Source organism: Hemibagrus wyckioides, linkage group LG11 (assembly GCF_019097595.1).
Source record: "Hemibagrus wyckioides isolate EC202008001 linkage group LG11, SWU_Hwy_1.0, whole genome shotgun sequence".
NCBI classification, from domain to species: Eukaryota; Metazoa; Chordata; class Actinopteri; order Siluriformes; family Bagridae; genus Hemibagrus; species Hemibagrus wyckioides.
Window position 1 is genome coordinate 28,250,514 of NC_080720.1, and position 16,423 is coordinate 28,266,936.

Consider the following 16,423-nt stretch of genomic DNA (forward strand, 5'->3'; position numbering starts at 1 on the left):
ACACGTGACGCCCCTAATGCGGAAGCGAAGTTCACGTCTACTAGGCCAGAGTTGAAACGTTACATAATACGCCTCTTTTCTCAAAAGAAAATATCCGCTTTAGGTGTGTGTGAACGTCGTGCTGCTTTTTATTTTTTTAACCAAGGAACAGATTTGCAACGATGAATCCGGATCTTCGCCGAGAAAGAGAAAATGCCACATTCCAGACGGAAATTCTCACAAACGTACTGGACGGAAGCGTGGAGAAGACCAGAAGGAGAAGAGAAATAGGTCTGGGTTTACAGGACATGGGGCTGAATATTAATCATCTTTTACTTATAAAACAAAAAATACACATAGAGGTTGTTAAATGTATTATTCGGCACTACACTGTGCAGCAATGTGCTATTTTGCATTCAGAGCTTGCATGCGGCTGCAGAGCTACTGTTTCGTCTTCTACAGTTAATTTAGTGTATTTGGGGAAACACTGGGTTTGATCGATTCTGTATATTTTTTTATTGCGATAACTTATGAGTTTTGTATTCTCTCAAAACTGCTTGCAACAAATTCCTACTTAAGTACTTTGTACTCTGTAGGTTTTACCTTCTGAATGCGTTAAACTTCTTAATTCTTCATCCCTACATTAATCGGAGTCATTACAGCTTGTTTATTATTCGCTTTTAAATATACTATGCTATACTAATATTAATACTAATTCTTAGTTTTTTCATGGTGATGGGCAGGAAAATGACTTTACTCCATGACGATTCACTTCAAATGTAACATTAAACATCCTGTCTGTATACTATAGGTTTTATAAACAGAGCCACATGTTCTCCAGATGTTAGGATGCAAAGATTTTAATAGTCTCTAATACGTATGAAGTCCAGGTGTAATGCAGTGCTGCTGTGTGTGTTTTTAAATCTCTTATATGTATACTATACTAATACTAAGTCTTAGTTTTTTTAATGGTGAAGGGCAGGAAAATGACTTTACACCATGACGATGTAACATTACACATCCTATCTGTATTACTAAAAATGTAAAAAGAAACACACATTCTCCAGATGTTTGGATACAGAGATTTTAGTAGTCTCTAATACATACAGTATGAAGTCCAGGTGTAATGCAGTGCTGGTGTGTGTATTTAAATCACTTCAGTGCTCCTAATATCTATTTTGCAATTTAAAACATTATTTATAATTTTCTTTCTGTGTAATAATTGGTGTTTACTAGACTTGTGCACTTTTTTTTAAATTATTTTTTTTTTATCTATCTAAGCTTATTATTTTAGTTTTTACCCATCCACAATCATTTCTAAGAAGTTCAGTTGTTTCTGTTCCCCCTGCTTGGATCAGGCAGTTACTAAGGATGAATGAATATATGCTGTATGTCCAATGTGGTCTTTGACCTCCTTTGAGTAGCGGAAAGGTAAAACATGCACCTTTTTTTTTTTTTAAATGTTTTTGTGTCCCGCAGGATCCCAGTTCTGATGTACGTCTCTAGTGGCATGTGAAACTTTTGTAGAAAGCTTTTAAAAATGTGTTCCTTCTGTTAGGATCTGTATTTATATCTGTTTGCCCTGAATAATCGGCTATATATCTAATCTGAAGTAAATGCAAATGGTGAATATTCTGTCTGCAGCACGGACACTGTGGCTATGCCATTGCACTTTGTATTCGGGCAATTTTTCGAACCTTACTCTGGCCCGCTTGTAATTCTTAAAAAACGATGAACCGACCGTTCACTTGGCGCCTACCTTTTGACATGTGCCACTGTAATGAGATCATCAGTCTTATTTACGTTACCTGTCAGTGGTTTTAATGTTATGGCTGATCAGCATACATGACAATATTTTCAGTGAGACTCATAGTATGAGCTCTAGCACTGAATCAAATCATGTTTCAACCTTGCAGCCACTTTCGCCCTTTTGTGGATAATATTGGACACCCTGGATGTAAATGGTTTGTTTACTATGTATTATTAATAAGCTTGTGGTCGTTTAGTATCTTTCCATATCCTTCTACCTAAACCTTAAAGAATATTTGAAACATGTTGCTTGGTTATCGTTTACTGTTGCTAATTTGCTCCTCTGTCATTGTGCTACAGAATCTCTGGTGATTAATGACCCTGACTTCCAGCAAGAAGACCCAAACTTCTTGTCCCGCAGTGAGCGCTATGACGCGGCCGTGAAGAAGAGCATCCAGATGTTTTCAAAGATCCGGGAGTACGGCATCTCTGATCCTGAGGAGATATACTTCTATAAGAGGTACTGAGACTCTATAAAGTGTTTATAGACTGTTTTTCTTCCCCTTGTGCTGCAGACTGTCTCTCATTTCCACATCTGCATGACTGGGGTTTTTTTTTTCCCGTCCAGTCTATATCAAGATTTTCTTGCAAGCATGTACCATTATATTTCACAGAGAGCTTCCATCCACAAAAGCCAAACATCATGTTCAGATGTGGCATTAGGGTAGATCTAGACAAGATCTAACTTCACAGTTTTCTTCACCACTGTATCATGTTGAAAAATATCATCATATCATGTATATCATCTCAGATTATGATCACTTTAGAAGCTTTAGTCCTGTGTGATCAGGCCAAGTGGGATGGTGGCAAGGAAAAAAACTATGTAGACTGGATTTAGGAGGAAGAAACCTGACCAGTCTCTTCAGCTCAGCCCTGGGTGTCATGTTACATAGCACTGAAATAAATAAATTGTAGATAAACTGGAAAAGTTTGTCCTAGTCCAGCCCTCAGGAGTCAAACAAGGACTTGTAGACTCCAGAACATGAGCAGGATAACCAGTATAGCCATGACAGATAACCAGTTTTTACAACTGAATGAGAGAAGATGGTTGAGACTGAATGATTCACTTTTACTGTTACTATTATTATTATTATTATTACTGTGAATTGAGACATTATTATTATTATTACAGGAGGCAAGGTTGAGGTGAAATTGATGCGCATATACACTGTGTTCCAAAATTATTGATATATATTATTATCGTGATCATATAGAAAAAGAATAACAAAAGAAGCTTTTCTTAAGCAGTGAATTTTCTCTACTATACTAGTTTCTTGTTTCTTGCTTGCTTGCATTTTTTCTAGTAAGTTTGTAACCATTTAGATTTTTTTGTTTGTTTTTATTATGACAATTATGATTGTGCTTAATAGTTCAAGGAGTTTTATATCCATTGCCTGGCTTGTGCGGATCAACAGCCGTTTGCCACCTCCTAGTTTTCCCCATAATAGATCTTTACACATGCGACACTTTACCTCAGGAGATCCTGGGATCTATTTACGAATGATTTATATTGATTATTTCCTTGTGGGCTTTCCTTTAAGTTACATTCTGTACTATTCATTTTGATGTGTGTTCTCATGGGAATATTTTAAATAGCTAGACTGGATGACTGAATATTTGAATAAGTGGAAAATATTTGATATTACTGCTCACTTTAATAGGATCCCACATACTTTGTTTATTTCAAAGTACAGTTTATTTATATATAAATATATATATATTTTTTAAAGCTTGCCTCTAGCAGTTGATTTTTAACATAGCCCGTACAGGTTTTTGGCCACGTCCCAAACGTTTGTGAGTGTGATAGTACACTAGTACTCCGGATCAGAGTGTGTATTGAGAATAAATCCTATGCTAAAAGGTTGTCAGATTGTAGTCACGCTGTGCGTCCTTCATTAAAAAATGAAGGATGATAATGTTAGATTTTTTGCTTAAACTGAAGAAGTGCAGGTTAGACAAACATGTGTTCTCTCTGTCACACAGTTCAGCTTCTGTTACGCCTCAGCAATGACAAAGCACTTAGAATTGAATTAATTATGAAGCCAAAAAAAGGTGTGTCTCTTTAGTGACCAGGCAGTGAAGAAATCATATTCCCTTTGTAGCTGGGAGCCTCCCCTGTTGTATTAAATCATTTGAACGTCTTTTTTTTATCTTAAGAATATAATAAGTCAAGTCTGTGACCCATCGGTTAGGAGATCTTTCCCAGCCAGAACCACAAAACCAACCACAGACCTTCTCCAGTGCATGGCCACAAACTGGAGCTACCATAGCAGAAGACCACCAAGATCAGGTTCCACTCCTGGCAGGAATCATGAGCTCAGATTCTGGACAGTGAAGATTAGAAATCTTAGTTTTTTTTTTGTGTGTTTATATTTGTGTTTGTTATCGCACATGATCTCGATTTTATCGATACTCACTGGGTTACAGCATTCAGGATTATATGCAATTGTGCAACAGGGCAGTTAGTCATGCATGCATATCAGATAAAAACCTCAGACCCTTTGCTCTAGGGTTGTAAATCGTGTATATAACAGCAATACTGATGCAGAATCTTTCAAATAGGGCAATGAACATATAAAGCGTAGCTAAGCTGTGCATACATTCCTGCAGACTGGCACAAAGAGCCCCGCATGAGGCTTTCGCTATCCATTTCATGATGTTCATCCCTACACTGTCCAGCCTGTGCACCCCTGAGCAGCAAGACAAATGGCTGCTGCTTGCCGATTCATTCAAGGTGGTCGGCACGTACGCCCAGACCGAAATGGGGCACGGTCAGTCATTCTCATTCTCATGGAATTATGGGACATGTTCATTCAGATCCACAGGGTGTCATGAGTCTGCTAATAGAACCTGGTCTTATTTCATCACAACTAATAATACGTTCATGTAGAAATATTTCTTTCTTTTTCTATTCATTGTGACGGCGTGTATATTTTGTTGAAATCGTGCACTTCGAGAATTGTGATGCTATTTGTTGTTACAGTACCCACCCCTAATCCTAACAGTCACATTAAAATAAATTACTAAATAAATAAATAAAATATTATATATTATGTATATAGGAATACATAATGTGCAAAATCCTTTCAATGAACCAAATCAGTCCATAACAGCCAATGGAATCGAAAAATTGAGAATTTGGGAAATTGCAATTGTATGCAAAAGTTTTGGCACCCATCGCCAAACTACATTCTATTAATTTAAACACAATTTCTGCCGCCAACTGTTTTAAAAAAAAAAAAAAAAAAATGTTTTCTGCACGTGTTGTATAAGGCACATTATATTTGATGAACTTAAACAGTGGTTTGCAAAAAAAAAAAAAACCTTTTTCCTACCACTGTATAATTGTTTAAAACTGTATTAGTTGATTTAATAGATAGCTAGATACTTTATTCATCCCAAAGGGAAATTCACAGCTTCCAGCAATATCCACAAGCACAGGTAATAGATAAAATAAGAAGGAATATAAAAAAACAAATACTTAAATACCCGAATTCAAGGGTATAAAAATATAACAAATAACAAAATATAGCAAAAAAAACTAAATACAGAGATTTAAGGAATGGATATAGACCTGGTGGGATAAGCACAGGTCCTGTAGCAGACTCTGTATCACTGCGGTCCAAAGTAAATAGTCTGACTGAGTGAAGGTTTTGACCCCTGACAGCAGTCTTAGTGGGCAGTGTGGGTGTTTGACAGCAGTCCAGAGGCATTCTAGCACAAGCGCTTTTTGTGTCGTTTTAACAGCACTGGACGTGCGCTCGAGAGAAAAAAAGGCTTTTGAAGGAAAAACCTTTGTGCACAGAATCCATTCTCTTTTTCTTCAGTACCTCAGTCAGGACTCCTACCGTATCTCCATCTTTTAGTTCGCTCTTCTTACTTTCTTTTTTCCTTTGCATGTCTGGCTGGTGACAGTGAACTTAACGAACCTAAGCGCATGGTTGGTGGATTAATCTGACTTGCCTTCTTCCTTCCTGTACAGATTTCTGGGCTCTGTGCTGATTTTAAAACACACTGTTTAGAAATGAAAGAAATCCACTTTGTTATAATTTGTTTTATTGAAATTCCCTCTCATTCCAAACATAATCTATCAGGTGATACATGTTATGTGATGATGCTTAAGGAAGTCTGCCTCAAACTTTTTTTTTGCCTTACAAACAATTGGTTAGGATTTTTGTTTGTTTTCTAAAGAAATTTACACGTGGGACAGAATTCAAGCATAAAGACACCTTCCTTAAATTGTGCCTGTCTTGATCTATGTTGTATTTTAAATGCTGAATCTATTCACTTTGTTTTTTTTCCAAGACATTTGACCATTTAAATCTATTTATTTCCTATTGATTATCTGCATAATATATTTACTGATTGATTATTGATCATATCTGTGAACCCAGTAATAATGATATGTTCTGGATGTGATGGTTAATCAGCACCAAGATTCAAGATTTTGTTTTTCTCTCCATATTTCTTCACCCTTCACACTATCCTTATCTTTATCCCTACCCAACGTGCTTACTCATATCTTTTCACTAATCACTACCTTCATGTTACCTTCTTTTCATCTTTAATTCCTGCCTGGCCCTCCCCAAAAACACTCTATCCTGCTTTAACCCTTTAACCTGCGACCCCAGATGCGTACACAACGGACGCTCGGAACCTCTGGACCTGCACCTGGGCATGTTTCTGACCACGCTGCTGAACCAGGCCTCGCCGAATCAGCTGGACACCCTCTTCACACCCGCATGGAACCTGGAGATTATCGGCACCTATGCCCAGACAGAGCTCGGGCACGGTACTTTCACATTTATGGAGATAAGATGTCTAGATCTGAAGCACTTTTTAGTGTAGAGACCAGGGAAAATATGATAGGGGGAAAAAAAAATATTTTGTTGGTGGTGGAACGGAGCATTCTGTATTCCTGACTATAATCAGATCATGTCCAGCATCTAATGCTAACCCTTAACACCCTGCTAGTCTCCTGACATCTCTTTTCTCAGAGTTTTTCTTAACAAATCCTGACTTTTTTTTTTGAGATCAGACTAGGTTACGGCTGTCAAACATTTACTAGACCCACTGTGTGAATAAAATAAATAGATACAAATGAAAAGACATTGACCCCAAATTACCCAAAATGTAGTCTGTTCAGTTCGATGAGCATGAAACTCATTACAGCTTCTTACGACACGCCTCGAGTCTCAACTACATTTAGGTTAAATTGTTTTATTTATTTATTTATTGGCAGAACTATCACTTTAAATTCTTCCTCAGCTTTTGTTTCTTGCCATATTTAATACTTTGGACTGCAAGCTAGAGACTTTGACATCCCCTGTTTCTTCTCTATAACAGATTTCTATTTGTCTGTGTTTTAAAGTTTAATGTTCAGTTCCACTGCTTTTGTCCTGTATGAGCTCATATCCATACTCTTCAGGAACGCACATCCGTGGACTCGAGACCACAGCGACCTACGACCCCTCCACACAGGAGTTTGTCCTGAACAGCCCCACGGTCACTTCCATCAAATGGTGGCCAGGAGGACGTGAGTGATGTTTTTTTTTTTTTCTTCACTCCACTCAATTACTGTATTACCAATGAGAATAAAAAAATAAATAAAAAAAGAATAAGAACAACAGTATACAAAAATGTATTATTAAACTAAGAGAAGAATTTGAAATAAAATTTGTCCAAAGATAGAATTAACTATACAAATTGGAATGGGAAGACAGCAGTGATGGGCCGTCAGGGCCAGCAAGGCCTTCTCTGCTTTAAAATTGTATTAAATTATTCCCAATAGTCTATTCTCTACATTTCATAGCTTTTCTCTCGGTTGCGCTGCTTCCAGTAGTGTATATTTATGATAAGAGTATTTATCCAATCATATTTCAGCCAGTGGCTGACATCATGTGTTGCCAGGGTGAAAGAAATCTGCCTTAAGGCCTTCAGAATCAATAGTGCAGGCGCCCGTGGTTTAAAATAAGTGTTACATTAACCAATCAGATTTCGAGTTGGCGTCACTGGGGCCATCTAGCAGGCATACGATTACGTCAGCAATTTCCCGTCCTTTGATTGGATAATTGGAGTAGTCAGAGGCGGCGAACCGAACAAACTAAATAAAATATATATTTTAACTCACAATGCCTGACAGAGGAGAAGAAATCGATTTGGTCGCAGACGTCCTTACAAATGCATTTTCAAGGCGGACTTTTCAAGAAAAGCTAGAGATCGTGAAGAAAGGTCAGCCAACCCCCGAAGCTAGCAAGCCTATCCCACCCGGGGAAGGGGTTTGTCCGCCACTTTCAAATCAGTAACTACGAGCGGTACTTTGCTAGTTAGTGGTTGATAAGTATCTACTGACGTGTCGTCATAATGATGGTATAGAGGTGGATTAATTCAGGAAGTACACCAGTGAAGGCCTAGGTGTGAAATGCATGTAGAAAAACATGTACATAAGTGCATGTGTCTGTTAAGTGGCATTTTAATTGCCAGAAACCCCTTGCTGATGAGAAACGAGTTGTGTTAGGAAGGAGAATTAACTAGGATGTGTTTGTGCGTCTGTCTTGCAGTGGGCAAGACGTCCAATCACGCCATTGTGTTGGCGCAGCTCTACACACACGGCAAGTGCCACGGCCTCCACGCCTTCATCGTCCCTATACGCTGTATGAAAACCCACCAGCCTCTGCCAGGTATTTTATGTTTCTCTGCCTTAACAGCTATTTGTTCATTTAGAACAAGAGCTATGACCAGGATATACTGATGGAATGTTAAAGAATCAGTTTGTATTTTTCAGATCTCTCTGTAAACTGTGACAAGCCTCTGACCCCAATGTTCTGTTTGATGTACGGGACAGATATGAGCAGCTCGCATTCATTTTGGGGTGGAGCTATTTTCATGGCCGGAGAAAGTTGAACCGCGTTATATTGATTTTCCTTTAAAGAGTCAGAATTTAGTGGCTGTGTAGATTCACTCTATGCATGGCATGTGCAGGAATAGTGATTTGTTGAGTCCACCATGTGTGCAGGCGTGGTTGTAGGTGACATTGGCCCCAAATTCGGCTTCGACGAGGTGGATAACGGATTCCTGAAGCTGGATAACATTCGGATCCCGCGTGAGAATATGCTGATGAAGTACTCCAAGGTGAGCAGCGCACGAGTTATACCCAGTGCAAACTAAAAGAGCACCAGCGATAGCATATTTGTGTGTGTGTGTGTGTGTGTGTGTGTGTGTGTGTGTGTGTGTGTGTGTAGGTCCAACCTGATGGCACGTACGTGAAGCCCCCCAGTGATAAGCTGACGTACGGCACCATGGTGTTTATCCGCGCCATGATTGTAGGACTGTCGGCCATCGCTCTGTCCAAATCCTGCACCATCGCCATCCGCTACAGCGCTGTCCGTCATCAGTCTGAGCTACGAGCCGGGTACTTTCATTCTTCATATACTAAAGAAATTTGCAAAAGCTCTGTTATGAATAATCATGCATTTTTAAATCTTTACCTTTTATCAATGAATACACACACTGATACAGTTTTTTCTTTGTAAAGCGTTTGTATTCTTCAGTTATTATTTGTTCCATGTTTGTTGTTAGCAGTTTCTATTTTCACAATCGCACACGTTCGGTTTTTCTAAGAAGTCGTATGAGCTCATAATGTTATCTGGTGTCTTCTTCACACAGAGAGCCTGAGCCACAGATCTTGGACTACCAGGCTCAGCAGTATAAACTCTTCCCGCTGTTAGCAACGGCCTACGCCTTCACCTTTGTGGGCCAGTACATGAAGAACACGTATAATCGCATCACTGGAGACATCAACCAGGGAGACTTTAGCCAGCTGCCCGAGGTATGAGGACGAGGGTTCAGTCAACAGGGTGCCGTTACTGTAATAATCTTTATAATCTTGCACAGTCGAGGAATTATATGAAGTGCAACTATACTGGAGATTTTAGTGTCCTTATTATGAAAACAGAGGTGGCTAATGACATGCTGTATTATATTTACATGAGTATATGTTGAATAAATTGCAGTTTTAATGCTATGCTAGTTTTAATGCTATTCTTTTCTGTATTTTTATGTTTTTATCAAGATTTACACTTGATTCTCCGTGTCACATCCTGGAATTATTCTCGATAAAGCCACACCCATTCTGTTGTTTCTCAGTCATTCATACTTGGATAAAATGAAAAATGATGTATACTTGACTGATGTATACTTGACTGCTAATATCAGGCGTGTTACCTAGCTAACTGTAAATCTCTCTCTCTCTCTCTCTCTCTCTCTCTCTCTCTCAGCTCCACGCTCTAGCTGCAGGTTTGAAAGCGTTCACTACCTCGACTGTGAATGCAGGGATTGAAGTGTGTCGGATGGCCTGCGGAGGTCACGGTTATTCTCGAAGCAGCGGCCTGCCGGACATCTACGTCACCTTTACGGCCACATGCACCTACGAGGGCGAGAACACCGTCATGATGCTGCAGACGGCCCGGTACACACACACTGCCAATAGTCTCATACTGTAATCATCTAGTAGGTTTGAATTGCTCTGCTGATTACTTTGAGTTTATCTACCTCAAACTTTTGTGTCCCTTTGCGTTACCTCAGTCGATATAACAGTGTCGTTGTTTCCTGAATTCGTGTCTATTCCTGTGGTTCAGCTACCTGGTGAAGAGCTACAGACAAGCGCGTGATGGAAAGCAGCTCAGTGGCATCGTCTCATACTTGAACGAATCTCACCAGCGTATTCAGCCTCAACCCACAGGGTCCAGACCCACAGTCATCAATATCAACGACCTGCAGAGCCTCGTGGAGGCCTACAAACTCCGTGCTGCCAAGTATGTCTCTCACACAGAGCACAGCTTTACTAAATATCACAGTTTTGCTTGTAGACTGTGACTTATAGACTCTCAAGTGCTGCCAAAATTCAGGGCTAGTGATTGCACATATTAAAGAAAAAAGGTCAAATATGTTTGTTTAAATAGCCTTGTTTAATTATCACAATGAAAAGGTTTAGAAATAAAACTCAATGACTAGCTGCAGATCTTAACCGAGTGAAAGTCTCAGGTTGGGGTTTATTGCTTCAGGAGATCAGCAAGAGCTAAACCGGTTCAAGTTTCAAAACACCACCGATGTAAACTGAGCACAATTAGTTTAATGAAATAATGCCAATTTCTAATGATTCTTCTATCAGCATGTTATTTTAACACAGCTTGATGCATACGTATTTGATCTTAGCGTGGTGGAAACGGCAGCAAAGAGCCTGCAGACAGAGCTCCAGCGCAGCAAGAGCCAAGAGGACGCCTGGAACAACAGCTCCTTAGAGCTCCTCCGTGCCTCTGACGTACGTCTATGACACTTTCTTCAGTTTGACTTCCACACCTTTTTTTATAAATTATTATATTATATTATTATATTATATTATATTATATTATATTATATTATATTATATTATATTATATTATATTATATTATATTATATTATATTATATTATATTATATTATATTATTATAGTATATAATATTATATAGTCATTATCCAAATGACTTGTATACTTGTGTATCTGATTCAGCCCTGTACCGCAATGACCTCAGTTTGAGTTTAATTCTAGCAGAGCATGTGGTTAGAACTGGATATTTTCTGCTGTAAAATGAATTAATAATTAATAAAAAATGAATTATCGCCGTAGGTCTGATACAAAATGAGTCAGGACACTGTTTTCTGTGTGAGAGTATTCCTCCATTACGCTGAATTTTAGTGATTGAAGATGATCGATTTTAGATGCTTATGAACAAGCACTCAGGGCATCACCGAGAGCAGAACTGAGTTTACTCTGAAGGTAGAAACAACTGTTTTATGGAACTTTTCTATGAAAATATTGTCCCTTGTAGGGTAGATAAAAACATAAATACTTATGAAAAGCTACAAATTCTACTTTCATATTAAGCATCGCTGTGAAGTGACGTGATCAGGACATTCAATTCTGAACATGGACGCAACAAAACATACACAAATTCTATATTTTAGCCTCTGGTTGTCATGAATTTGATGGGGTTTTTTTTTTTATAATGGAGACATAGTGAGAGTGACATGATCAGCTTTCTACAATGATGTGGTTGCTGTTTAAAGCTTTATCACACCACCCTGGATTTTTTTTTCTTTTCTTTTCCAGTAATATGTAGCCACTGAATTCCAGTTATTCTTGACCAGTGTTTGTGGCTGTCTGTGCATTTCTAGACTAATGTGTAGTCTTTCTTGATCCCTATGAGATTCTGGGTTTCTTACTGTGTCTCTGTGTGTGTGTGTGTCTGTCCGTCTGTCCGTCCTTGTGTCCAGGCCCACTGTCACTTTGTAGTGGTGAAGCTGTTTGCTGCTAAGCTGAGTGAGCTCAGTAACACGGCCGTCTACTCTGTCCTCAGCACTCTTGCTCTGCTCTATGCCCTGCACGGTGTTGCCAAGAACTCGGGAGACTTTTTGCAGGTTACACACACGTTTTATAAACCATGAAATGAATTCCTTAATAAAACTCTTGTCACTTTAACTGATTAGAGCAATGGCACTGATTTCAAAACACATAGGACACAATGTTCTTAGGAATATATTAACAGTAGCATTTAGTAATTTGGTAAACGTGCCTAAGAAGTGAGTCCGAATCAGGTGTACATGAAAAACGGCACGTAATGATACTAAAGCCAGGTTTATTGTATGCTTCTGTATTGAAGCATGTTTGTGTCACAATGCAGAGAGGGAGTTTGTAGGAAAGCATGGCACACAGAGGTACACTGACATGCCATGCACACACTCTATAACGCATTATGTCTACATATTGACAATGCTGTTCATCAACCGGGTGAATGCTGATTGGTTGAGGCATTAAGGGACGTCCAATTTGCATATAATCCTATACAGTCAGCTATACTAAAACCTTTTCTGTTACGTGTGCATTTTCCAGGCTGGTCTACTGACAGTTCCTCAGCTGGCTCAGATCACTCAGAGGATTAAGGCCCTGATGGCTGAGATCCGTCCCAACGCTGTGGCTCTGGTGGACGCCTTTGACTACCGTGACGAGATGCTGAACTCGGTGCTAGGCCGCTACGACGGGAACGTCTACGAGAGCATGTTCGAGTGGGCCAAGAAATCTCCGCTCAACCATACGGAGGTAAGGGAACGATATCATCTTTTTACTATTGTTTTATCTTCTGTCATTTCTTAACAGGATTTTATTGTAGTTTATTGTAACTTGACTTCATTCTGACTTATATAAGACAGGTCCTTATATACCTGGAATAAACCTCAATGCAGGTTCAAGTATTTTATTACTTTAGGTTGTGTAAATAATTACTCATTTACTCATCTAGTGGAGGCAAAGTACAACACACCATGCAGTAGCTGTGAGGGATATGACAGAAATATCAAATATAAGCTATATTTTTGATACAGAATGTACCAAAATATCAGTTTGTCCACAAAAAAATTGTTTGCAAAATTAAAAATATGTTTTAAAATGAGGCTTAGTGGTTAGCACGATCACCTCACACCTCCAGCGTCCTGGGTTCGAGTCTCGCTCCCGCTCACTGTGTGTGTGGAGTTTGCATGTTCTCCCCGTGCTTGGTGGGTTTCCTCCGGGTGCTCCGGTTTCCTCCCACAGTCCATAGACCTGCTTTTAATTGTAGTCTCTAAATTGCCCGTAGTGTTTGATTGTGTGAGAGAATGAGTGTGTGTGTGTGTGTGTGTGTGTGTGCGTGTGTGTGTGCCCTGCGTTGGGTTGGCACTCCGTCCAGGGTGTATCCTGCCTTGATGCCCAATGACGCCTGAGGCTCCCTGTGACCCGAAGATAGATCTATATATATATATATATATATATATATATATATATATATATATATATATATATATATATATATATATATATATATATATAATCTGTAAATGGGTAAAACATCCAACGTCCTTCATTAATAGATAAATCACGGTGTTGATTATTTTCCCATAACGGCAAACCCTGTCATGTTTTCTTCCCTACTTACTTAATAAACGAAGTATTCATTATCCTGCTTGTACATTCTGCACCGTTTGTTCACCGGATTGTAAGTTAATAATGTGTTAAATTTCTGAATTTTGTGTTTTTCCATTTGCAAGAAATCACATCCATTTATACTCCAGTCTCTTTTTTCCCCCTCTCTCTCTCTCCTCCATTTTAGGTCCATGAATCATTCTACAAGTACATGAAACCTCTGCAGTCCAAACTGTGAGCGTTGAAGCTGGCTCTTCCCTTCGACTAACATTTAAGGGCACTAAATTCTAGGTGGAGAATCAATCACGTATAATTGATCTGTCAGATCCTCTGTAGCAACAGCCTGTATGAATTGGAGCATTATTCTAGGATCAGGGTTTTGTTTTGTTTTTGTATTCATTTTTTAATCTGAAGTGATTTGGAAGTTTGTTGTGGCTTTGTGGCATTCCAGGATGTGAAATCGGAGCCATCTACGGTAGAAACGTAACTGACAAGCTCCTACTGCCAGACATTTTAGGTAACTTGGTAATATAGACAGTGCTGCTGATCCCAGGTCAGAACATGATAAATATGGATCCAGATTGATGTACTGTACGTGGCTAAAGAACACTGCACATTGCAATCAGGAGATCGATTCATTTCCTTGATTGATTTTGATTTGCGCTTATTAATTTTTACCACTGTAGGCGTCCAGATAAGTGTACTGTTATAAAAATTTACATTATATGTATGTTTTGGAATCTTTTGGAGATTGCATATCATCTTATTTTGGGAAAGAAAGGTGATATTGTACTTCAGTTGATTATAGCATTAATATTTGGAGAGAAATGTGAGCAACATGAACTACAGTCTGTCCTGATGAGACTGCATTTTGATGTAAAAATGTGTAATGGTTTGTCATTTCTTAAAATTCACAGCAAAGCGTGTACTCCCGCGAGTTACTAAATTTCACATGTCCATTTTTCCCGCTTTCAGAAAGGATTTTCTAAGTGAAATAATTTTTCAGCAATAAAAATTGCTAATATAATTAAAATGTTTTTGAAAACGTAAGATTTAGACTTAATGCCAGTATCTAAAAGCACTTTATACAACATGTGTTGTGTAGTAATATTTTTCTCTGACCAGACATCATAAATTGAGTTGAATGAATCTTGATTCACTGACTGATTGTACAGAAAGGAGATTAGAATGTTAAATATTATGGATGTTTGAGTATCTGTTGATGGCACAGATCTTTTTAGTCACCTTATAATATCCTACCCTAATTTTTTGACATGTTAGTTTTATTCCTGGGCAATTCATTTCCGTCTCTTGTTCTATAGGAAACTTACTGTTGTTAGAGTACACCTTAGTCTGGATTTTGATTTATGCTACAATGAATTAGTCATAAAACTACAGTCTAACTCTGGAACAAAAATGCTAAAACAACAGAAATGATATTTCTGATAGCAGGTGTCTAGGTTGATCACTTGATTATGTCAAATAAAATATTCCCAATCAAGCCTTTTATTTTGTTTTTTTTCAAATTTTCACCAGTAGGTGTCAGTCAGTGGAAATTACTTGTTTCTTAGGCCAACATATTGCTATAAAAGTACAGTACACTTTGAATTAAATTCGGAATTATGATGTATGTAAATTTACATATATTTTTAAAACCAAAACAGCTTACAATGAACCGGAGACTTTCCACATGTACTTCATTAGAACTTGTAACCTTTTCATTCGAAGTTGCCGGAGTAAATATTTGTCCACAGAGCAAATGTCTTATGAAAAACTACTGTACTCTAGATTATTTTTTTAATATGAAGGCAGAATGTGACTGTATTGCTGCATTCAAGTAGTGTTGTGTTCCTCTTTAGATGATTTTACATGAATAGACCATTCACCGCATGAGGAAATAAACTTCTATGTTTTTGAATATTTTATTAGAGTTGAATGAAAAGAGTGTAAGGAGAGCGAGGACAGAATTCCTGAGAAACTGACTGTAGAAATGTTATTTTGGCCCAACCCTCAAAAACAATTACCAGTGAAACCATTGATAGAGCATGACCCAAGGGGTTGTGGAGGTTTTGTTTAAAACACCATCCTATAATTCGTTGAAAACCAGGATTGGCAATTAGTAGAAATAGAGAGAAGTCCGACTCTTACCCCCTTTTTAATGAAAATATTCCTGTTTTTTCCCCCAGTGCCATCCTTATATTCTGTGCGTAAAAGACATGAATGTACTGAAGCTGGCTTATACTTGGTATCCATATCTCTGATTTGCTTCAGGAAACAATCCCTGCTTTCTCAATTAGTCCTATCTGAAATTAGAATTAGTGTGTCCCAACCTGTAGTATGTTGAAATTAGTATCCAAAAGGTACCTTGATGGTCTGCTGTTTCTGGTAGATTTTCGAAATGTGGATCTTTAAACACTTTTTAAGCGAATAAATGCCACAATTTGAGTTACATCGCCTTTGTCACATCTACATTACTGCACAGTGAAATTCTTTTTTTTTTTGCATATCCCATCCTTGGAGGGTTTGGGTCAGACCACAGGGTCAGCCCTGAGACAGCTGGAACGGGATGGGACGGTGTGGACGCTTGTGTGGGGGGCTTTGCTCAAGGGCCCAATGGTGGCAACTTGGCATTGTTGGGACTTGAA

The 16,423-nt window shown here is 38.5% G+C and overlaps 1 protein-coding gene across 2 annotated transcripts; it reads left to right on the forward strand.

The window, feature by feature from the left end:
- The first annotated feature begins 22 nt into the window (after positions 1-22).
- Positions 23-15,279, forward strand: acox1 (acyl-CoA oxidase 1, palmitoyl). 2 transcript variants are annotated; one of them, XM_058402528.1, is made up of 14 exons: positions 23-270; positions 2,089-2,248; positions 4,399-4,559; positions 7,217-7,324; positions 8,349-8,468; positions 8,804-8,919; positions 9,030-9,199; positions 9,454-9,616; positions 10,065-10,255; positions 10,425-10,601; positions 11,002-11,107; positions 12,101-12,244; positions 12,717-12,923; positions 13,966-15,279. In XM_058402528.1, exons 1-14 carry the CDS (start codon positions 162-164, stop codon positions 14,014-14,016), a joined length of 1,983 nt encoding a protein of 660 aa, XP_058258511.1. In that variant the 5' UTR covers positions 23-161; the 3' UTR covers positions 14,017-15,279. The 2 variants fall into 2 exon arrangements, with proteins under 2 accessions (XP_058258511.1, XP_058258510.1); XM_058402527.1 differs by lacking the exon at positions 4,399-4,559 and adding an exon at positions 6,420-6,580.
- The last annotated feature ends 1,144 nt before the right edge of the window (positions 15,280-16,423 follow it).